Consider the following 24,148-nt stretch of genomic DNA (forward strand, 5'->3'; position numbering starts at 1 on the left):
TTGGGTCTTTGGGGGCGTTTTTGGCGGTTTTGGGGGGATTTGGGGTTTTTGGGGGGGATTTTGGGGGTTTTGGGGGGGGTTTGGGTCTTTGGGGGGGTTTCGGGGGGAGGTTTGGGGGTTTAGGGGGGATTTGGGGGGGTTGAGGGTTTTTTGGGGGGATTTTGGGGGTTTTGGGGGGCGTTTTTGGCGTTTTGGGGGGTTTTGGGGGGAGTTTTGGGGGATTTTGGGTTTTGGGGGGATTTGGGGGTTTTTTTGGGGGGGTTGGGTCTTTGGGGGGCTTTTGGGGGGAGTTTTTGGGGTTTCGGGGGGAGTTTTGGGGGGATTTGGGGGGCGTTGAGGGGTTTTTGGGTGGATTTTGGGGTTTGGGGGGGTTTGGGGGGTCTTAGAGTTTTTGGGGGGCGTTTTGGGGGTTTTGGGGGGATTTTGGGGGGATTTGGGGGTTTTGGGGGGGTTGGGGAGAGTTTTGGGGGTTTCGGGGGGAGTTTTGGGGTTTTGGGGGGGATTTTGGGCGGGTTTGGGGTTTTTTGGGGTCTTTGGGGGGGTTTCGGGGAGAGTTTTGGGGGTTTAGGGGGGACTTTGGGGGGGTTGAGGGTTTTTTGGGGGGGATTTTGGGGTTTTTGGGGGGGGGTTGGGGGGGATTTTGGGGTTTTTTGGGGGGGTTTGGGGGGTTTTTTAGGTCTTTGGGGCGGTTTTGGGGGCAGTTTTTGGCATTTTGGGGTTTGGGGGGGGCAATTTGGGGGAATTTTGGGGGCTTTTGTTGGGTTTTGGGGGGTTTTTTGGGGTTTTGGGGGGTTTTTGCTGCTCCTCGGTGGGGCGTTGGGGGTTTTTTCGGGGGGGTTTTGGGGTTTTTTTTAAATTTTTTTCCTTTTTTTCTTTTTTTTTTTTTTCCTCTTTTTTATTATTATCCCGATGCTGCAGGAAGTCACAACCCCCCAAGCGCCAAACTCAATAGCAGGTGACGTCGGCGTCGGCCAGGATCACCGAGACGTTGACGGCGGTCGGTTTACCGATGGTCTTGTCCAAATTCTTCTGGACGAAGTTCATGGGGACGCCGTCGTGACCCACCACGCAAGCGAAGGAATCGCCCCGTTGCCATTCGCTCACCGGCACCTTCAACTTGCTGTAGACCGTGTAGGTATCTCCTTCTTCTTGAGGACCAAAGATGGAGAAACTATCAGAAGAAACTGGACGGTCTTCTTGGGTCCAGGTCACCAAGATGTCACGAGGACGGAAACCCGAAGCCAAACAGGTCAAGGTGGCCGTTTCTTGACGGGCCAGTTCTTCGGCCGGTGGGGGGAAGACGTAGACGGAAGGTGCCTTCACGGAGACGTCTGCGGGGTGGGCGTAAGAGAAGGTCAAGGACGGCGGGAGGGGTTGACTTCCTCCGGTTGGCCCTCCCGGTGAGCTAGACCTTGCCGGTAGGCTAGACCCTTCCAGTAGACTGGCCTCAGCCCGTGGTTGGATCTCCCAGTAGGCCAGACCCTTCCAGTAGGCCAGACCCTTCCAGTAGACCAGACCCTTCCAGTAGACCCTCCCAGTTGACCTCTCCAAAGGAGAAGACCCTTCCAGTGGACAAGTTCCTTCCAGTTCACTACACCTCTCCAGTAGACCAACCCAGTTGACTCCCAGTAGCCCCAGGTTCTCCAGCTAGACCCTTCCAGTAGACCAGACCCTACCAGTAGACCAGACCCTACCAGTAGACCAGACCCTTCCAGTAGACCAGACCTTACCAGTAGACCAGACCCTACCAGTAGACCAGACCCTTCCAGTAGACCAGACCCTTCCAGTAGACCAGACCCTTCCAGTAGACCAGACCCTTCCAGTAGACCCTCCCAGTTGACCTCTCCAGTGGAGAAGCCCCTTCCAGTGGACAAGTTCCTTCCAGTTGACTAGACCCTTCCAGCAGACCAACCCAGTTGACTCCCAGTAGCCCCAGGTTCTCCAGCTAGACCCTTCCAGTAGACCAGACCTTACCAGTAGACCAGACCCTTCCAGTAGACCAGACCTTACCAGTAGACCAGACCTTACCAGTAGACCAGACCCTTCCAGTAGACCAGACCCTTCCAGTAGACCAGACCCTTCCAGTAGACCAGACCTTACCAGTAGACCAGACCCTTCCAGTAGACCAGACCTTACCAGTAGACCAGACCCTTCCAGTAGACCAGACCTTACCAGTAGACCAGACCTTACCAGTAGACCAGACCCTTCCAGTAGACCAGACCTTACCAGTAGACCAGACCCTTCCAGTAGACCAGACCCTTCCAGTAGACCAGACCCTACCAGTAGACCAGACCCTTCCAGTAGACCAGACCCTACCAGTAGACCAGACCCTTCCAGTAGACCAGACCCTTCCAGTAGACTCTCCCAGTAGACTCTCCCAGTAGACCAGCCCAGTAGACTCCATTTTCCCAGTCAACCGCTTCCGCTTGCCCCAAACCGCTCTTCCCTCGGCGAAACCCAGCCGCGTCCCCTTTCCACCCATCTTCTCGGTGACCACCGTGGTGGAAAGAAGCCCTTCACCTCGGAGGACGGGATTTGGGGTGGGAGAGAAGACCCGGGCGCCTACCTATGTCTTTCTTGATGGACTTGCTGATGGGTTCATCAAGCTCGGGAATGTTGGCGTTGCAGGTGAACTTCTCGCCGGAGTTCCACTCGTCGGCGCAGATCTTCAAGGTGCTGGTGAGACGGTAAAGACCGTTCTCCAGCTTCTCCGCCGTCCCAGAGGTCACATCCAAGGAGTTACCTTGATCCCGGTTCCAGGAGAACTTCACGTCCTCGTACGATTTCAGGTTGGTGGCCACGCAGGTGACGCTGGCGTTCTGGCTGAGGTAGAGGTCCTCCAAGGATGGGGGGATGATGGTGACCACCTCCCGTTGGACATCTGTTTGGGGTGGGTGTAGGGGACTATTTTAACCCCCCCCAAAAAAAAGTCACCTGCACCTTCCCCACCCTTCGTTGCCACCGCGGTCGTGGAGTCGCGTCGCCTTATCCGGCATCACCGCCAGAAGGTCACGTGATGGCGTGTTTGGGTCTGCACCCATCCGTCCAGCCCAACCGTCCAGCCATCCATCTGGTGGCTCCATCAACCCTCTCCATCTCTAGAACCTTCAGCCACCTCCCCACCATCCATCCATCCATCCACCCATCCATCTGGTGGCTCCATCAACCCTCTCCATCTCTAGAACCTTCAGCCACCTCCCCACCATCCATCCATCCATCCATCCATCTGGTGGCTCCATCAACCCTCTCCATCTCTAGAACCTTCAGCCACCTCCCCACCATCCATCCATCCACCCATCCATCTGGTGGTTCCATCAACCTCCTCCATCTCTAGATCCTTCAGCCACCTCCCCACCATCCACCCACCCATCTGGTGACTCCATCAACCCTCTCCATCTCTAGATCCTTCAACCATCCATCCATCTCTACGTTACCATCCTCCCGGTCAACCAACCATCCGACCACCCATGTCTACGTGTCCCCACCTTCTCCATGGACCCAACCAACCCTCTCAAACTTCCCACCACCCGTGACCTTCCTCAGCCTCACCTAAGCAGAACGTGCTGATGTTGAGGAGGGCTGGGACCTTCAACGACGAGTGGGTCACTCTGCAGGAGAACTCGGCTCCGTTGTTCCAGCTCTGCTGGCTGACGTTGACCTTGCTCATAAAGGTGCCCTTCTTGGAGCACTGGTCACAGGTGGTGTCCTCCTGTTGCAGGGCCGCCACCTGATGGTTCACCAACCACTCCACCTTGGCTTCACCAGCTTTGTCCCCCTCGACGAGGCACAGCAGAAGGACCTTCTGCTCTTCGCGGTACTGGTTTGGGTCAGCCAGGAGCTTTGTCTCCACAGGATGGGGGCAAACATCATCTTCTGAGCGGGGAGATGAGAGACCAGAGTTGACCAAGACATCACACGAGGCTGGGAGCAACCCCAACCCATCAAGGTGTCCACCAAGACATCACACAAGGCTGGGAGCAAGCCCAACCCATCTTGGTGGCCACCAAGACATCACACAAGGCTGGGAGTAACCCCAACCCATCTTGGTGGCCACCAAGACATCACATGAGGCTGGGAGTAACCCCAACCCATCTTGGTGGCCACCAAGACATCACATGAGGCTGGGAGCAAGCCCAACCCATCTTGGTGGCCACCAAGACATCACAGAAGGCTGGGAGCAAGCCCAACCCATCTTGGTGGCCACCAAGACGTCATGCAAGACCGCGAGCAAAGCCAACCCGTCTTGGTGTCCACCAAGACATCATGCAAGACCAGAAGCAACCCCAACCCATCTTGGTGGCCACCAAAATGTCGTGCAAGACTGCGAGCAAGCCCAACCCATCTTGGTGGCCACCAAGCCATCGTGTGATGCCACAGCCACCTCCCCGTTGCCTTTCTCACCCGTGAAGTCCTTGGTGGCGGTGGTTGAGGTAGGGCTGTGGACCACCTTGCACTGGAAGTTGTTGCCTTCCAAGCTGCTGACCGGGACGGTCAACTGGCTGCTGAGGCTGTAGTAACTATTTGCACTTTGGATGACCGGGAAGGTCTCCACATCTCCTTTGACGCTGGAAACCCACGTGACGGCGACGGGTTCGGGGAAGAAATCGTTGACCAAGCAACCGAAGCTGACGTTCTTGTCCTCGCAGCCATCGCAGGAGATCAACGGGTAGACGGCGGGAACGTTGGCCTTGACTGCGGAAGAGAAGAACCTCGTTAATTTTTTTTTTTGAGGTGGAGGGCGGTCGACATGGACAACCCCCCCTCCCATCTTCTTCTTCTTGTTGTTCTTCTCGTTCTTCTCGTCGTCGTCGTCGTCTTTTTGTCGTCTTCTTCTTCTGTTGTCTTCTTCATCTTCTGTCTTCTTCTGCTGCTGCTGCTGCTGCTTCTGCTTCTTCTTGTCTTCTTCTTGTTCTTGTTCTTCTTCTTCTTCTTCTTCTTCTTGTCGTCGTCTTCTTGTCTTCTTCTGTCTTCTTCTTCTTCTTCTTCTTCTGCTTCTTCTTCTTCTTCTTCTTGTCTTGTTCTTCTTGTTCTTCTTCTTCTTCTTCTTCTTCTTCTTCTTCTGCTTCTGCTTCTGCTTCTGCTTCTTCTGGTCTTGTTCTTCTTGTTCTTCTTGTTCTTCTTGTTCTTCTTGTTCTCCTCCTCCTCCTCCTCCTTCTTCTTCTTCTTCTTCTTCTTGTCTTGTTCTTCTTGTTCTTCTTCTTCTTCTTCTGCTTCTGCTTCTTCTGGTCTTGTTCTTCTTGTTCTTCTTGTTCTTCTTGTTCTTGTTCTCCTCCTCCTCCTCCTCCTTCTTCTTCTTCTTCTTCTTCTTGTCTTGTTCTTCTTGTTCTTCTTCTTCTTCCTTTTCTTCTTCTTCTTCTTGTCTTCGTCTTTTCTTCTTCTTGTCTTCTTCTTCTTCTTCTTCTTCTTCTTTTCTTCTTCTTCTTGTTCTTCTTCTTCTTCTTTTCTTCTTCTTCTTCTTGTCTTCTTCTTCTTGTTCTCCTTCTCCTTCTTCTTCTTCTGCTTCTTCTCGACCCTTTCCCCCGCAGACCTTTGGACCCGTCCCCGAGCTGAAGACGACCTTCGGGGTTGGGCGGGGGGAAGCGGTCTCGCCGAAAGATGATGTGAAAGCGCCGGGAGAGGAGGTCACCGCCCGAAGGGGAAGTTCACCCCGGCGAGACGATTTCCTCCTTTCTCACCCCAAAAAACGAGGCCCCATCCCCCCCTCCCCCCCCCCACCTATGACATCACGGCGTGGCGCGCCCATATTCCGCCGGGATATCCCCCCCCCCCCGGCCCCGTGTGTCCCCCCCGCCCCGCTCCCCGTTTGGGCGCGCGATGACGGCTCCGCCGGTGAGTGGCTTTGCAAAGCCGGGGTTTAGGCTCGGTTTTAGACCGTGGGGGGGGTCCATCCCCCCCCCTCAAGCTCGGCTTTTGGGGTCTTCTCTGCTTTGGGGTGGGGGGCTCGTTTGGGGACTCTGTTGAGCAAAGCTTAAAGCCGGGCTTTGCTAGTCAGGCTTGAAGCCAAGCTTAGCTTGCACAGCTCTAGGGCTTTTCTAGAGATTAAGGCTGAGCTTGGCTTGCAAAGCTCTAAGCTGGGCTTTCCTAGAGAAGATTAAGGCTGAGCCTGACTTGGAGACCTCAAAGCTGGGCTTTCCTAGAGAAGATTAAAGCTGAGCCTGACTTGGTGAGTTCAAAGCTGGGCTTTCCTAGAGAAGATTAAGGCTGAGCTTGGCTTGCAAAGCTCTAAGCTGGGCTTTCCTAGCGAAGATTAAGGCTGAGCCTGACTTGGAGACCTCAAAGCTGGGCTTTCCTAGAGAAGATTAAGGCTGAGCCTGACTTGGTGAGTTCAAAGCTGGGCTTTCCTAGAGAAGATTAAGGCTGAGCTTCACGTGCACAGCTCTAAGCTGGGCTTTCCTAGAGAAGATTAAAGCTGAGCCTGACTTGGAGACCTCAAAGCTGGGCTTTCCTAGAGAAGATTAAGGCTGAGCTTCACGTGCACAGCTCTAAGCTGGGCTTTCCTAGAGAAGATTAAGGCTGAGCTTCACGTGCACAGCTCTAAGCTGGGCTTTCCTAGAGAAGATTAAGGCTGAGCCTGACTTGGTGAGTTCAAAGCTGGGCTTTCCTAGAGAAGATTAAAGCTGAGCCTGACTTGGCGAGTTCAAAGCTGGGCTTTCCTAGAGAAGATTAAAGCTGAGCCTGACTTGGTGAGTTCAAAGCTGGGCTTTCCTAGAGAAGATTAAGGCTGAGCTTGGCTTGCAAAGCTCTAAGCTGGGCTTTCCTAGAGAAGATTAAAGCTGAGCCTGACTTGGTGAGTTCAAAGCTGGGCTTTCCTAGAGAAGATTAAGGCTGAGCTTTGCTTGCACAGCTCTAGGGATTTCCTAGAGAAGATTTAGGCTGAGCTTGGCCTGCAAAGCTCAAACCTGGGCTTTCCGAGAGAAGACTAAAGCTGAGCTTTGCTTGCACAGCTCTAAGGAGTTTCTAGAGATTAAGGCTGAGCTTTGCTTGCACAGCTCAAAGCTGGGCTTTCTTAGAACAGCTTAAAGCTGAGCGCCTCTTGCCCAGCTTAAAGCTGGGCTTTTCTAGAAAAGCTTGAGATTGAGCCTAATTTGCAGGGCTTGAAGTTGAGCTTTTGAAGAACTGCTTGAAGCTGGGCTTTCCCAGATAAGCTCAAAGCTGAGCTTTTCTAGACAAGCTCAACGCCAAGCACGGCTTGCACAGCTCAAAGCTGGACTTTTCTAGATAAACTCAAGACCGGGCATTGCTGGCAGAGCTCAAAGCTGAGAATTACTAGGCTTGAAACTGAGCTTTCCAAGAACAGCTTGAAGCAGAGCATCGCTTGAACGGCTCAAAGCTGGGCTTTCTTAGACAAGCTTAAAGCTGAGCTTTGCTAACAAGGCTCTAAGCTGGGATTTTCTACAGAAGATCAAGGCTTAGAATCGATGGAACACCCTGAGCTGGGCTTTACCAGGTCATACTGAAGCTGAGCATGGCTAGGAAGGCTCTAAGCTGAGCTTTGCTAGGTCATACTGAAGCTGAGCACGGCTAGGAAGGCTCTAAGCTGAGCTTTCCTAGATAAAACTGAAGCAGAGCACGGCTAGCACGGCTCTGAGCTGAGCTTTACTAGGTAGCACTGCAGCTCAGCACAGCTAGCACAGATTTGAGCTGAGCTTTGCTGGATAATAGCCAAGCTGAGAATGGCTAGGACAGCGCTGAGCTGGGCTTTGCTGGGTAATATTTAAGCCGAGCTCGGCTAGGAAGGCTCGGTGAGCTGCGCACAGCTAGTACAGCCCTGAGCTGAGCTTTCCTAGATAGGACCGGAGCTGAGCATAACCAGCACAGATTTGAGCTGGGCTTTCCTAGACAGTACCGCAGCTCAGAATTGTGGGCACAGATTTAAGCTGGGCTTTCCAAGGTACATTGCAGCTGTGCACGGCTAGCACAGCTCTGAGCTGGGCTTTGCTAGGTCATACTGAACCTGAGCATGGCTAGCACAGCTCTAAGCTGAGCTTTGCTAGGTCATACTGAAGCTGAGCATGGCTAGGGAGGCTCCAAGCTGGGCTTTGCTAGGTTAAATTAAAGCTGAGCACGGCTAGGGAGGCTCTAAGCTGGGCTTTGCTAGGTCATACTGAAGCTGAGCACGGCTAGGGAGGCTCTAAGCTGGGCTTTGCTAGGTTAAATTAAAGCTGAGCACGGCTAGCACAGGTCTGAGCTGGGCTTTGCTAGGTCATACTGAAGCTGAGTTTAGCTACGAGGGCTCTAAGCTGGGCTTTGCTAGGTCATACTGAGGCTGAGCATGGCTAGGGAGGCTCTGAGCTGGGCTTTGCTAGGTCAAATTAAAGCTGGGCACGGCTAGCATGGCTCTGAGCTGGGCTTTGCTAGGTCATACTGAAGCTGAGCATGGCTAGGAAGGCTCTAAGCTGGGCTTTGCTAGATAAAACTGAAGCTGAGCATGGCTAGCACAGCTCTAAGCTGGGCTTTGCTAGGTCACACTGAAGCTGAGCACAGCTAGGGAGGCTCTAAGCTGGGCTTTGCTAGGTTAAATTAAAGCTGAGCATGGCTAGCACAGGTCTGAGCTGGGCTTTGCTAGGTCATACTGAAGCTGAGTTTAGCTACGAGGGCTCTAAGCTGGGCTTTGCTAGGTCATACTGAGACTGAGCATGGCTAGCACAGCTCTGAGCTGGGCTTTCTAGGTCAAATTAAAGCTGGGCACGGCTAGGAAGGCTCTAAGCTGAGCTTGCCTAGGTCATACTGAAGCTGAGCACGGCTAGGAAGGCTCTAAGCTGAGCTTTCCTAGATAAAACTGAAGCAGAGCACGGCTAGCACGGCTCTGAGCTGGGCTTTACTAGGTAGCACTGCAGCTCGGCACAGCTAGCACAGATTTGAGCTGAGCTTTGCTGGATAATAGCCAAGCTGAGAATGGCTAGGACAGCGCTGAGCTGGGCTTTGCTGGGTAATATTTAAGCCGAGCTCGGCTAGGAAGGCTCGGTGAGCTGCGCACAGCTAGTACAGCCCTGAGCTGAGCTTTCCTAGATAGGACCGGAGCTGAGCATAACCAGCACAGATTTAAGCTGGGCTTTCCTAGACAGTACCGCAGCTCAGAATTGCGGGCACAGATTTAAGCTGGGCTTTCCAAGGTACATTGCAGCTGTGCAAGGCTAGCACAGCTCTGAGCTGGGCTTTGCTAGGTCATACTGAACCTGAGCATGGCTAGGAAGGCTCTAAGCTGAGCTTTGCTAGGTCACACTGAAGCTGAGCATGGCTAGGAAGGCTCTAAGCTGAGCTTTGCTAGGTCACACTGAAGCTGAGCATGGCTAGGAAGGCTCTAAGATGAGCTTTGCTAGGTCACACTGAAGCTGAGCATGGCTAGGGAGGCTCTAAGCTGGGCTTTGCTAGGGCATACTGAGGCTGAGCATGGCTAGCACGGCTCTGAGCTGGGCTTTGCTAGACAATATCTAAGCTGAGTATGGCCAGCACGGCTCTAAGCCAGGCCTAGCTGGGTAATATCATGGCCAGCACGGCTTTAAGCCAGGCCTAGCTGGGTAATATCATGGCTGAAGATGGCCAGCACGGCTCTAAGCCAGGCCTAGCTGGGTAATATCATGGCTAGTACAGCTTTAAGCCAGGCCTAGCTGGGTAATATCATGGCCAGTACAGCTCTAAGCCAGGCCTAGCTGGGTAATATCATGGCTGAAGATGGCCAGCATGGCTCTAAGCCAGGCCTAGCTGGGTAATATCATGGCTAGTACAGCTCTAAGCCAGGCCTAGCTGGGTAATATCATGGCCAGCACAGCTTTAAGCCAGGCCTAGCTGGGTAATATCATGGCCAGCACGGCTCTAAGCCAGGCCTAGCTGGGTAATATCATGGCTAGTACAGCTTTAAGCCAGGCCTAGCTGGGTAATATCATGGCCAGCACAGCTTTAAGCCAGGCCTAGCTGGGTAATATCATGGCCAGCACGGCTCTAAGCCAGGCCTAGCTGGGTAATATCATGGCCAGCACAGCTCTAAGCCAGGCCTAGCTGGGTAATATCATGGCCAGCACAGCTCTAAGCCAGGCCTAGCTGGGTAATATCATGGCCAGTACAGCTTTAAGCCAGGCCTAGCTGGGTAATATCATGGCCAGCACAGCTCTAAGCCAGGCCTAGCTGGGTAATATCATGGCTAGTACAGCTTTAAGCCAGGCCTAGCTGGGTAATATCATGGCCAGCACAGCTTTAAGCCAGGCCTAGCTGGGTAATATCATGGCCAGCACGGCTCTAAGCCAGGCCTAGCTGGGTAATATCATGGCTAGTACAGCTTTAAGCCAGGCCTAGCTGGGTAATATCATGGCTAGTACAGCTCTAAGCCAGGCCTAGCTGGGTAATATCATGGCCAGCACGGCTTTAAGCCAGGCCTAGCTGGGTAATATCATGGCCAGCACGGCTCTAAGCCAGGCCTAGCTGGGTAATATCATGGCCAGCACAGCTCTAAGCCAGGCCTAGCTGGGTAATATCATGGCTAGTACAGCTTTAAGCCAGGCCTAGCTGGGTAATATCATGGCCAGCACAGCTTTAAGCCAGGCCTAGCTGGGTAATATCATGGCCAGCACAGCTTTAAGCCAGGCCTAGCTGGGTAATATCATGGCTGAAGATGGCCAGCACGGCTCTAAGCCAGGCCTAGCTGGGTAATATCATGGCTAGTACAGCTCTAAGCCAGGCCTAGCTGGGTAATATCATGGCTAGTACAGCTTTAAGCCAGGCCTAGCTGGGTAATATCATGGCCAGCACAGCTTTAAGCCAGGCCTAGCTGGGTAATACCAAATCTAATCCCGGCCGAGGGGGCGTGGCCCCGGGGGGGGGCGGGCCCGTCTCTCCCTCCACCAATCGCTGCCCTCGCGGCGCCCGATCCCGATTGGCTCCCTCCTGGCTCCGCCTCTCGTCGCCGCCGGCAGCCGCCTGGGGGGGGAAAAATCCCAAATTTAGGGGAAATTTGGGGCAAAAGCGGAGGATTTGGGGACCGAAGGGCATCGACCCCATTAATTAGTGATCCTATCGATTATCGAGCCTATTAATTAACGACCCCATTAATTATCGACCCCATTAATTATCAGTCCTATTAATTATCGACCCTATTGGTTATCAGTCCTATTAATTATTGATTCTATTAATTATCGACCCTAGTAATTATCAATCCCATTGGTTACCAATCCTATTAATTATCAATTCTATTGATTATCGACCCTATTAATTATCAATCCTATTAATTATCAATCCCATTGGTTATCAGTCCTATTAATTATTGATCCTATTGATTATCGACCCTATTGATTATCGATCCCATTGATTATCAATCCTATTAATTATCAGCCCTATTGATTATCGACCCTATTAATTATCGACCCTATTAATTATCAATCCTATTGGTTATCAATCCTATTGGTTATCAATCCTATTAATTATTGATCCTATTGATTATCGACCCTATTAATTATCAACCCTATTAATTATCAACCCTATTAATTATCAGCCCTATTGATTATCGACCCTATTAATTATCGATCCTATTAATTATCGACCCTATTGATTATCGATCCCATTGATTATCGACCCTATTAATTATCAGCCCTATTAATTATCAGCCCTATTGATTATCGACCCTATTAATCATCAGCCCTATTAATTATCGACCCTATTGATTATCAATCCCATTGGTTATCAGTCCTATTAATTATCGATCCTATTGATTATCAACCCTATTAATTATCAGCCCTATTAATTATTGACCCTATTAATTATCAGCCCTATTGATTATCGACCCTATTAATTATCAACCCTATTAATTATCAACCCTATAGATTATCAATCCCATTAATTATTGACCCTATTGATTATCGATCCCATTGATTATCGACCCTATTAATTATCAGCCCTATTGATTATCGACCCTATTAATTATCGATCCTATTAATTATTGACCCTATTGATTATCGATCCCATTGATTATCGACCCTATTAATTATCAGCCCTATTGATTATCGACCCTATTAATTATCAGCTGTATTGATTATCGACCCTATTGATTATCGACCCTATTAATCATCAGCCCTATTGATTATCAGCCCTATTGATTATCGATCCCATTAATTATCAACCCTATTGATTATCGATCCCATCGATTATCGACCCTATTAATTATCAGCCCTATTGATTATCAGCCCTATTGATTATCGATCCCATTAATTATCAACCCTATTGATTATCGATCCCATCGATTATCGATCCCATTAATTATCAGCCCTATTGATTATCGACCCTATTAATTATCAGCTGTATTGATTATCGACCCTATTGATTATCGACCCTATTAATCATCAGCCCTATTGATTATCAGCCCTATTGATTATCGATCCCATTAATTATCAGCCCTATTGATTATCGATCCCATTAATTATCAACCCTATTGATTATCGATCCCATCGATTATCGACCCTATTAATTATCAGCCCTATTAATTATCGATCCCATTAATTATCAGCCCTATTGATTATCGATCCCATCGATTATCGACCCTATTAATTATCAGCCCTATTAATTATCGATCCCATTAATTATCAGCCCTATTGATTATCGACCCTATTAATTATCAGCCCTATTAACTATCGATCCCATTAATTATCAGCCCTATTAATTATCGACCCTATTAATTATCAGCCCTATTGATTATCGATCCCATTAATTATCAGCCCTATTGATTATCGATCCCATTAATTATCAGCCCTATTGATTATCGATCCCATCGATTATCGACCCTATTAATTATCAGCCCTATTAATTATCGATCCCATTAATTATCAGCCCTATTGATTATCGACCCTATTAATTATCAGCCCTATTAATTATCGACCCTATTAATTATCAGCCCTATTAATTATCGATCCCATTAATTATCAGCCCTATTGATTATCGACCCTATTAATTATCAGCCCTATTAATTATCGACCCTATTAATTATCAGCCCTATTGATTATCGATCCCATTGGCCCTCGCTCCCCCCCCCTAACGAAGCCGGGGATAAACCGGGCGATTTTGGGCCCGCCCCGCCCCCCCCTGCCCCGCCCGGTTTCTGCCGAAATTCGCCCGAATCTGGGGAAGCGCGGGGGAGGTGACGCCCGGGCGCCTTTTTCCACCCGGGGGTGGACCCTGACGAGGTTTTTTTAGTTAATTGATCGTTATTGCTGGGTTGCACCTTTTTTTGGTTTAATTTTTTAGGTCTTCGGTGGCCAGGCCGGGCTCAGGAAGAGCCTCGGTGGTCAAAAATCTCCTTTACGGACCCCAAAATCTTCATTTTGGACCCCAAAATCTTCAGCATGGACCTAAAAATCTTCATCATGGACCTAAAAATCTTCATGGACCCAAAAATCTTCATCATGGACCTAAAAATCTTCAGCATGGACCTAAAAATTTCCTTTATGGACCCCAAAATCTTCATTTTGGACCCCAAAATCTTCATCATGGACCCCAAAATCTTCATCATGGACCTAAAAATCTTCATGGACCCAAAAATCTCCTTTATGGACCCAAAAATCTTCATCATGGACCCCAAAATCTTCATCATGGACCTAAAAATTTCCTTTATGGACCCCAAAATCTTCATTTTGGACCCCAAAATCTTCATCATGGACCTAAAAATCATCATGGACCCAAAAAATCTCCTTTATGGACCCCAAAATCTTCATCATGGACCCCAAAATCTTCGGTACCGACCCAGAACTTCATCGTGGACCCAAAAATCTTCATCATGACCCCAAAATCTCCTTTATGGACCTAAAAATCTCCTTTATGGACCCCAAAATCATCATCATGGACCCAAAAATCTTCGTTACCAACCCAGAACTTCATCATGGACCCAGAACTTCATCACAGACCCCCAAAATCTTCCTCACGGACCCAAAAATCTCCATTACGGACCCAAAAATCTCAGTGATGGACCTGAAACACCAACATGGACCCAAAAATCTTCATGATGGACCCAAAATTCTCTGTAATGGACCCAGAATTTCATCGTGGACCCAAAAATCTCCATTATGGACCCAAAAATCATCACTGTGGACCCAGAACTTCATCATGGACCCAAAAATCTCCATTATGGACCCAAAAATCTCCATTATGGACTCAAAAATCTTCGTTATGGACCCAGAACTTCATTATTGACCCAAAAATCTTCATTGTTGACCCAAAAATCTCCGCTATGAACCCAAAACCACCAGTACAGCCCCAAAAATCTCCATTTTTGACCCCCAAAAAAAACCTCCTTGAAGGAGCCAAAACCTTCGCGATTGACCTCAAAAAATCCAAGGGACACCAGGATGGACCAAAAATCACCCGTTTGGACCCAAAAATTCCAGCACGATCCCCGCGGACCCAAAAATCGCCGGTACGGACCCCAAAAAAATCCCACGGTGGCCCCAGGGGCTTGGGTACCGACCCAAAATCGCCAGAATTCGACCCAAAGCGCCAGCGTGGCTCCAGAAATGGGTTGGGGCTGGGGACGGCCGTGGGGCAGGGACGGCCGTGGGGCAGGGGCAGCTGTGGGGCAGGGATGGCCGTGGGGCAGGGGCAGCTGTGGGGCAGGGGCAGCTGTGGGGCAGGGACAGCTGTGGGTCACAGTAAGCTGTGGGGCAGGGATGGCCGTGGGGCAGGGACAGCTGTGGGGCAGGGGCAGCTGTGGGGCAGGGGTAGCTGTGGGTCACCATTAGCTGTGGGGCAGGGACGGCCGTGGGGCAGGGACAGCTGTGGGGCAGGGGCAGCTGTGGGGCAGGGGTAGCTGTGGGTCACCATTAGCTGTGGGGCAGGGACGGCCGTGGGGCAGGGGCAGCTGTGGGGCAGGGACAGCTGTGGGGCAGGGGTAGCTGTGGGTCACCATTAGCTGTGGGGCAGGGGTAGCTGTGGGGCAGGGGTAGCTGTGGGGCAGGGAAAGCTGTGGGTCACCATTAGCTGTGGGGCAGGGGTAGCTGTGGGGCAGGGAAAGCTGTGGGTCACCATTAGCTGTGGGGCAGGGGTAGCTGTGGGGCAGGGAAAGCTGTGGGTCACCATTAGCTGTGGGGCAGGGGCAGCTGTGGGGCACAGTAAGCTGTGGGTCACCATTAGCTGTGGGGCAGGGGTAGCTGTGGGGCAGGGAAAGCTGTGGGTCACCATTAGCTGTGGGGCAGGGGTAGCTGTGGGGCAGGGAAAGCTGTGGGGCAGGGGTAGCTGTGGGGCAGGGATAGCTGTGGGTCACCATTAGCTGTGGGGCAGGGGTAGCTGTGGGTCACGGTTAGCTGTGGGGCAGGGACAGCTGTGGGGCAGGATTAGCTGTGGGGCAGGGACAGCTGTGGGGCAGGGGTAGCTGTGGGGCAGGGATGGCTGTCGAGCAGGGGTAGCTGTGGGGCAGGGATGGCTGTCGAGCAGGGGTAGCTGTGGGTCACGGTTAGCTGTGGGTCACCATTAGCTGTGGGGCAGGGATAGCTGTGGGGCAAGGATAGCTGTGGGGCAGGATTAGCTGTGGGGCAGGGAAAGCTGTGGGGCAGGGACAGCTGTGGGTCACAGTAAGCTGTGGGTCACCATTAGCTGTGGGGCAGGGACAGCTGTGGGGCAGGGAAAGGTGTGGGGCAGGGACAGCTGTTGCTGAGGGATAGCTGTGGGGCAGGGGTAGCTGTGGGGCAGGGGTAGCTGTGGGTCACGGTTAGCTGTGGGTCACAGTAAGCTGTGGGTCACCATTAGCTGTGGGGCAGGATTAGCTGTGGGGCAGGCAAAGCTGTTGCTGAGGGACAGCTGTGGGGCTGGGGACAGCCATGGGGCAGGGACAGCTGTGGGGTCGGGACAGCTGTGGGTCACGGTTAGCTGTGGGGCAGGGATAGCTGTGGGGCAGGCAAAGCTGTGGGGCAGGGGTAGCTGTTGCTGAGGGATAGCTGTGGGGCAGGGGTAGCTGTGGGGCCGGGATAGCTGTGGGGCAGGGATAGCTGTGGGGCAGGGGTAGCTGTGGGGCAGGGACAGCTGTGGGTCACAGTAAGCTGTGGGTCACCATTAGCTGTGGGGCAGGGGTAGCTGTGGGGCAGGGACAGCTGTGGGGCAGGACTAGCTGTGGGGCTGGGGACAGCCATGGGGCAGAGATGGCTGTGGGGCAGGATTAGCTGTGGGGCAGGGGTAGCTGTGACTCAGCATTAACTGTGGGGCAGGGGTAGATGTGGGGCAGAGGCAGCTGTGGGTCACGGTTCTATGTGGGGCAGGGTTAGTTGTGGGTCACAGTTATCTGTGGGGCAGGGGCAGCTGTGGGTCACCGTTAGCTGTGGGGCAGGGGTAGCTGTGGGGCAGGGGTAGATGTGGGGCAGGGAGAGCTGTCGGGCAGGGATAGTTGTGGGTCACAGTTATCTGTGGGGCAGGGACAGCTGTGGGGCAGGGGTTGCTGTGGGGCAGGGGTAGCTGTGGGGCAGGGAGAGCTGTCGGGCAGGGATAGTTGTGGGTCACAGTTATCTGTGGGGCAGGGGTTGATGTGGGTCACTGTTAGTTGTGGGGCAGGGGTAGCTGTGGGTCACTGTTAGTTGTGGGGCAGGGCCAGCCGTGGGGCAGGGGTAGCTGTGGGGCACTGTTAGTTGTGGGTCACTGTTAGTTGTGGGTCACCATTAGTTGTGGGGCAGGGCCAGCCGTGGGGCAGGATTCACCATAGGGCAGGCTTAGCCGTGGGGCAGCCTCTTTCTATGGGTCAGCGCCTTCCGTGGGGGCTGGACCTCCTTATCATCCCTCACCTCCCCTTTCCCCCCCCACGCTATGGGGCAGGAGGTCTTCTTCTCCCACCCCACCCCTTCTCCTCCTGCCCCACACCTCACCGTGGGTCACACCCCCCCCCCTCCACCCCACCGCCATCTTGAACCCCCTCCTTCTTCCTGCCCCACAGCTACGGCGTCACCTCCAAGCGTCTTCCCCTTGACCACCTGCTGTGGGGCGACCACCGGTCCGGTGACCTTGGCCTGTTTGGTCAGGTACCACCCCCAACCCGTCAGCGTCACCTGGAGAGGGGCCGCCGCCGCCGATGATGTCACCTTCCCCGCCGTTCGTGACTCAATCGCTGACCTCAACTTGGTCGTCAGTCGCCTTCGTCTGCCCCACGGGACCCACCGGGACGGTTACACCTGCAGCGTCAACCACCCCCCGACCAGCACCAGCCTCACCAAGGAGGTCAAAGGTAAAGGGTGGGGTGGGGTGGGGGGTCCTCAAGAGCTCTGGGACCAGGTAAGGTCTTCTCCTGGCCCCATAACTCGTGTAAGGTCTTCTCCTGGCCCCATAACTCATCTAAGTTCTTCTCTCAGCCCCATAACTCATCTAAGGTCTTCTCCTGGCCCCATAACTCGTGTAAGGTCTTCTCCCAGCCCCATAACTCGTGTAAGGTCTTCTCCTGGCCCCATAACTTGTGTAAGTTCTTCTCCCAGCCCCATAACTCATGCTAGACCTTCTCCTGACCCCATAACTCATGTAAGGTCTTCTCCTGACCTCATAACTCGTGTAAGGTCTTCTCCTGGCCCCATAACTCATGTAAGGTCTTCTCCTGGCCCCATAACTCATCTAAGTTCTTCTCCCAGCCCCATAACTTGTGTGAGATCTTCTCCCGGCCCCATAACTCATCTAAGTTCTTCTCCCAGCCCCATAACTCGTGTAAGGTCTTCTCCTGGCCCCATAACTCATCTAAGTTTTTCTCCCAGCCCCATAACTCATCTAAGGTCTTCTCCTGGCCCCATAACTCGTGTAAGATCTTCTCCCAGCCCCATAACTCATGCTAGGCCTTCTCCTGGCCCCATAACTCATCTAAGTTCTTCTCCCGGCCCCATAACTCATGCTAGACCTTCTCCTGGCCCCATAACTCGTGTAAGATCTTCTCCCAGCCCCATAACTCATGCTAGGCCTTCTCCTGGCCCCATAACTCGTGCAATGGGTTGAGATGTCCTCAAGATCCCTTGGCCCATGAAAGGTTCTCTACTGGCCCCATAACTCATGGAAAGTCCTCACCATCTCCATGACTCATAAGATGAGGTGAGACCTCCTCAAACCCATCGGACCATGGAAGGTCCTCCCCTTTCTCCTTGACCCATGCAACGAGGTGGGACCTCCCCAAGACCCATGGGACCATGGAAGGTCCTCCCCATCTCCATGACCCACGTAAAGGGGTTGAGATGTCCTCAAGACCCATTGGACCGTGGAAGGTCCTCCCCATCTCCGTGAGTCATAAGATGAGGTGAGACCTCCTCAAACCCATCGGACCGTGGAAGGTCCTCGCCATCTCCATGACCCATGCAAAGGGGTTGAGATGTCCTCAAACCCATCGGACCATGGAAGGTCCTCCCTTTTCTCCTTGATCCATGCAACGAGGTGGGACCTCCTCGAGAAGCATCGGACCATGGAAGGTCCTCCCCATCTCCATGAGTCATAAGATGAGGTGGGACCTCCCCGAGACCCATGGCACCACGGAAGGTCCTCTCCTGACCCAGAACTTCCTCCTCCTCTCCCCACCCCAGTGTGCGAAGCTTCATCGACGCCCATCCCTCCTGAGGTCCAAGTCTTCTACACCTCCTCCTGCTCCTCCTCCACGGGTGACGAATCGGTGGAGCTCGTCTGCCTCATCTCCGGCTTCACCCCGGCCACCGTTGAGGTGGAATGGTTGGTGGACGGTATCTCGGGTCTTCTGACGGCCACCCAGACGAGACCGTGCCAGGAGGACGGAGCCACCACCTTCTCCACCAGCAGCCGTACCAACGTCAGCCGCTTTGACTGGTTGGAGGGGAAGACCTTCACCTGTCAGGTCAAACATCCGGCCACCAGGGTGGTCACCCAAGGTCACGCCCGTCTCTGCTCAGGTGAGGAGATGGGCCTGGTGGTGGCGGTGGAGGGGTGGCACACGTCAGCAGAGGAGAAGGTTGGCAGCAGTGAAGGTTGCAAGGTGGTGGTGGGTTCCACCACTGGAGAAGGTTGGGTGACCATGGTTGGTCTCACCAGTGGAGAAGGTTGCAAGATGGTGGTGGGTTCCACCACTGGAGAAGGTTGCAGGATCAGGGTAGGTGGCAGCAGCGAAGGTTGGGTGACCAGGGTGGGTTCCACCAGTGGAGAAGGTTGGGTGACCATGGTGGGTGTCACCAGTGGAGAAGGTTGGGTGACCATGGTTGGTGTTACCAGTGGAGAAGGTTGGGTGACCATGGTTGGTCTCACCAGTGGAGAAGGTTGCAAGATGGTGGTGGGTTCCACCACTGGAGAAGGTTGCAGGATCAGGGTAGGTGGCAGCAGCGAAGGTTGGGTGACCACGGTGGGTTCCACCACTGGAGAAGGTTGGGTGACCATGGTGGGTGTCACCGGTGGAGAAGATTGACTGACCGTGGTGGGTGTCACTGGTGGAGAAGGTTGGGTGACCATGGTTGGTCTCACCAGTGGAGAAGGTTGCAGGATCATGGTGGGTTCCACCACTGGAGAAGATTGAGTGACCACGGTTGGTGTCATTGGTGGAGAAGGTTGGGTGACCATGGTGGGTGGCAGCAGCGAAGGTCGCAGGACGGTGGTGGGTGTCACCAGTGGAGAAGGTTGGGTGACCATGGTGGGTGTCACCGGTGGAGAAGGTTGGGTGACCATGGTGGCTTCCACCACTGGAGAAGGTTGAGCGACCACGGTGGGTGTCACCGGTGGAGAAGATTGGCCGACCGCGGTGAGTTCCACCACTGGAGAAGGTTGCAGGACCACCAGCCCCACCCGTGCAGGACCTTCCCACCACCACGTCACCTTCCAAGAAGACCGCGCCGCCGCCGCTCCCTGTCCCACCAGCGCCACCAGTAGCACCCCCCCCCGCGAGCGGCGGTCAGGAGAAAGGGGCCACCGCCGCCGCCCTCTCCTCACCCACCCCCACCTCCTCCCACCCGCAGGCTTGGACAACCCCAACCTCAGCAACATCTTCCTCTACGTTCTTCCACCCAACATGGCCGACCTCTACATCACCCGGAACCCGAAGGTCCACTGTTTGGTCACCAACCTTCCGAGCGACTCCGGGTTCCAACTCTTCTGGATCAAGGAGAAACCAGGTCTCCTCAACCCGGACTTCTTGGACCTCCAAGAGCAGTTCAACGGGACCTACACGGCCACCAGCAGCTTGACCATCTCCACCCAAGACTGGGAAGCTGGAGAACGTTTCACCTGCATGGTGAAGCACGAAGACCTCCTGGTGCCCCTCAACAAAAGCATCTCCAGACGTTCAGGTGAGAGTCTTCTCCTTGACCGCTTCGTCTCCGGAACCTTCTGCTTCGGTCGACGTCACCCAACTTCTTCTCTCTTTCTTCTTCTAGGGAAGGTTTCTCCACCTCACGTCTTCGTCCTCTCGCCCAACCCCGACGAGATGACCCAAACCAAGGTCACCCTCACTTGCTTGGTCTACGGTTTCCAACCCGAGAACGTCGAAGTCCAATGGTTGAAGAACCAGGAGAACGTCCCCAAGGAGAACTACGTCACCACCCCGCCCCTCAAGGATGGTCCTAAGGAGAGCACCTTCTTCGTCTACAGCAAGATGGTGGTCTCCAAGAGCAGCTGGTTGAGCGGGGACACCTACACCTGCATGGTGGTCCATGAAGGGTTGCCCATGAGGTTCACCCAACGACAGGCGCAGAAGGTCCCCGGTAATTAAGAGGTTGGGCAGGGAGGAGGGCGGTGGACACGTCTTGGTGCCCACCCCACCGCTTTGTAGGTGACCTCTGTGACCGATGATCTTCCAAGCTTCAATAAAAGCGACCGGTCTGGTCTCGCACCACCAGGTCTCCACGGCGTGGTGTCTTTGGACGGTGACGGGTGGGGCCGGGGACAACCTGGAGGTGGGGTGGGACGGGAAGGAGAAGGTCGGAGATGGTGGAGGTGGTCCCACCAAGGAAGACGGTTGAAACATGGAAAGGTTGGAGATGCGGCACCTCGGGTGGACGCGGCCTTGACACCATGGGGTGCTCCACCACTTCTCCAAGCACCCGTCCACCTCAAGGAGCATCTCCCCAGGGTTTAAGCACCATCTCCCAACCCTTCCATGGGGCCAACCGGGTCTTCTTCTCCGTTGGGAGCGGGCGATGTCTCACGTGACCTTCGGACCTGGGGGGGGGGTTGGAGGGGGGGACGGGGGATGCACGGACACTGGTGGGGTCTCCGGCCCGTGGGGTGGAGTGAGGGTGGGGCGGAGGAGGAGACGTCAGGGAGGTGGTTGGATGGTTGAGTGGGTGGTTGAGCAGATGGTTGGCTGGTTGAGGAGATGGTCAGGTGGTTGGATGGTTGGTTGAGTAGATGGTTGGTTGGTTGAGGAGATGGTTGGTTGGTTGAGGAGATGGTTGGCTGGTTGAGTAGATGGTTGGTTGGTTGAGGAGATGGTTGGTTGGTTGGTTGAGGAGATGGTTGGTTGGTTGGATGTTTGGATGGATGGTTGGCTGGTTGAGGAGATGGTTGGTTGGTTGAGGAGATGGTTGGCTGGTTGAGGAGATGGTTGGTTGGTTGAGGAGATGGTTGGCTGGTTGAGGAGATGGTTGGTTGGTTGAGGAGATGGTTGGCTGGTTGAGGAGATGGTTGGTTGGTTGAGGAGATGGTTGGTTGGTTGAGGAGATGGTTGGCTGGTTGAGGAGATGGTTGGCTGGTTGAGGAGATGGTTGGTTGGTTGGTTGGGTGGTTGGATGGGTGGTTGAGGAGATGATTGGATGGTTGGATGGGTGGTTGGGTGGTCAGTTGGTGGGTTGGTTGGTTGGGTGATCGAGTAGATGGTTGGGTGGTTGGTTGGATGGTTGAGTAGATGGTTGGTTGGTTGGTTGGTTGGTTGGATGGTTGAGTAGATGGTTGGTTGGTTGGATGGTCGGATGGGTGGTTGGGTGGTTGAGGAGATGGTTGGTGGGTGGGTTGGTTGGATGGTCAGTTGGTCTGATGGTTGGTCAGTTGGTCAGTTGGGTGGTTGGATGGGTGGATGGGTGCTTGAGGAGATGGTTGGGTGGTTGAGGAGATGGTTGGGTGGTTGAGGAGATGGTTGGGTGGTTGAGGAGATGGTTGGATGGGCGGTGGGCTGGCTAATGGGTTGGTCAGGGACAGGGAGAAGGTCAGTGGCCGGTTGGGTGGGACGGACGGTTGGCTGGGTCCTTAGAGAGGACAGAGACGGGTGGGTGGAGAGCGTGGAGATGGCCAGATGGGTGGCTTGGAGAGGTGGACCGAGGGATGGCTGGCTGGACAGCAGAGGTGGTGGGTGGGTGGATGGATGGATGGATGGATGGATGGATGGATGGATGGACACCAGAGATGATGGATGGATGGATGGATGATGGATGGATGGATGGATGGATGGATGGATGGATGGACACCAGAGATGATGGATGGATGGATGGATGGACACCAGAGATGATGGATGGATGGATGGATGGATGGATGGATGGATGGATGGACACCAGAGATGATGGATGGATGGATGGACACCAGAGATGATGGATGGACACCAGAGATGATGGATGGATGGATGATGGATGGATGGATGGAGGGATGGATGGATGGATGGATGGACGGACACCAGAGATGATGGATGGTTGGCTGGATGGACACCAGACGTGGTGCTTGGACAGCTGGACAGCTGCTTGGTTGGACTCTCCAGAGCTGGCAGGGTTCGCTGAGGGACGGTCGAACGCTTGGGTGGCCTCTACAGAACCGCGGTGGGACAAAAGATCTCCAGATCCCGAGGAGAACCCCAACCGCCCCCGGCTCCGTTGACCTTCTCCTTTTCTCCTCGGTAGCTCTGGACCTGGCGGCCGGTTTCTGCTCCGAAGACGTCTCCTCTTCTAAAGAACTGGACGGGCTTTGGGCCACCGTCTCCGTCTTCGTCGTCCTCTTCCTCCTCAGCGTTTGCTACAGCGCCACCGTCACCCTCTTCAAGGTGGGCTTCCATCGCCACGTCCCCTCTTCCTGGAGGAGCTCCTGGGGCTTCCCCCCTCATCTCCTCGACCTTTCGCTGGGGGCTTTTCACCTTCTTCTTCGCCAGGTCAAGTGGCTCTTCTCCACCGTCCTCCACCTCAAGCAGGTCCCCGGCTCCGCCCACCGCCACGCCCTCAAGGAGCCCGTCTAGGGGCCGCTTGGTTTTTTCCCAAAAACGCCTCTTTTCACCCCAAAAAAAACCAAACAAACCAAAAAAAAAAAAAATTCAGGCGGGATCTCGGGCCCCGCCCCCCCACCCCCCACCCCGGTCTTCAAGGAAAAATGGGGGGCTGGGGCTGGGGGGGGGCTGGGGGGTGCTGGGGGGCGCTGTGGGGTGCTACTGGGTGCTGTGGGGTGCTGTGGGGTGCTGCATGGGGTTCTATAGGGGTGCTATGGGGCGCCGTGGGGTGCTATGGGGGGCTATGGGGCGCTGTGGGGTGCTACTGGGTGCTGTGGGGCACCGTGGGGCGCTGCATGGGGTTCTATAGGGGTGCTATGGGGTGCTGTGGGGCGCTGTGGGGTGCTGGGGGGTGCTGTGGGGTGCTACTGGGTGCTGTGGGGCGCTGTGGGGTGCTACTGGGTGCTGTGGGGCACCGTGGGGCGCTGCATGGGGTTCTATAGGGGCGCTATGGGGCGCCGTGGGGCGCTGTGGGGCGCTGTGGGGTGCTACTGGGCGCTGTGGGGCACTGTGGGGCACTATGGGGTGCTACTGGGCGCTGTGGGGCGCTGTGGGGCGCTGCATGGGGTTCTATAGGGGTGTTATGGGGCGCTGTGGGGCGCTGTGGGGCGCTGTGGGGCGCTGTGGGGCGCTGTGGGGTGCTACTGGGTGCTGTGGGGCGCTGTGGGGTGCTGTGGGGCGCTGTGGGGTGCTACTGGGTGCTGTGGGGCGCTGTGGGGCGCTGCATGGGGTTCTATAGGGGTGTTATAGGGCGCCGTGGGGCGCTGTGGGGCGCTGTGGGGTGCTACTGGGTGCTGTGGGGCGCTATGGGGTGCTACTGGGCGCTGTGGGGCGCTGTGGGGCGCTGCATGGGGTTCTATAGGGGTGCTATGGGGCACCGTGGGGCGCTGTGGGGTGCTACTGGGTGCTGTGGGGCACCGTGGGGCGCTGCATGGGGTTCTATAGGGGTGCTATGGGGCACCATGGGGCGCTATGGGGGGCTATGGGGGGCTATGGGGTGCTGTGGGGTGCTACTGGGTGCTGTGGGGCGCTGTGGGGCGC

At 54.3% G+C, this 24,148-nt stretch overlaps 2 gene segments (V, D, J or C); one reads left to right on the forward strand and one right to left on the reverse strand.

The window, feature by feature from the left end:
* Window positions 1-850: 850 nt before the first annotated feature.
* LOC129198895 (immunoglobulin heavy constant alpha 2-like) lies at window positions 851-5,138 on the reverse strand. The segment is given in 4 exon segments: window positions 851-1,331; window positions 2,567-2,881; window positions 3,550-3,873; window positions 4,402-5,138. Coding segments are annotated over 4 exon segments (1,392 nt in total).
* An 8,184-nt stretch (window positions 5,139-13,322) lies between these two features.
* Window positions 13,323-23,118, forward strand: LOC129198884 (Ig gamma-2A chain C region, membrane-bound form-like). The segment is given in 8 exon segments: window positions 13,323-13,711; window positions 14,361-14,389; window positions 16,886-17,173; window positions 18,498-18,836; window positions 19,887-20,216; window positions 20,304-20,630; window positions 22,752-22,891; window positions 22,997-23,118. Coding segments are annotated over 8 exon segments (1,926 nt in total).
* Window positions 23,119-24,148: the final 1,030 nt, after the last annotated feature.

This window comes from Grus americana, chromosome 37, assembly GCF_028858705.1.
Source record: "Grus americana isolate bGruAme1 chromosome 37, bGruAme1.mat, whole genome shotgun sequence".
In the NCBI taxonomy this organism is placed as follows: domain Eukaryota; kingdom Metazoa; phylum Chordata; class Aves; order Gruiformes; family Gruidae; genus Grus; species Grus americana.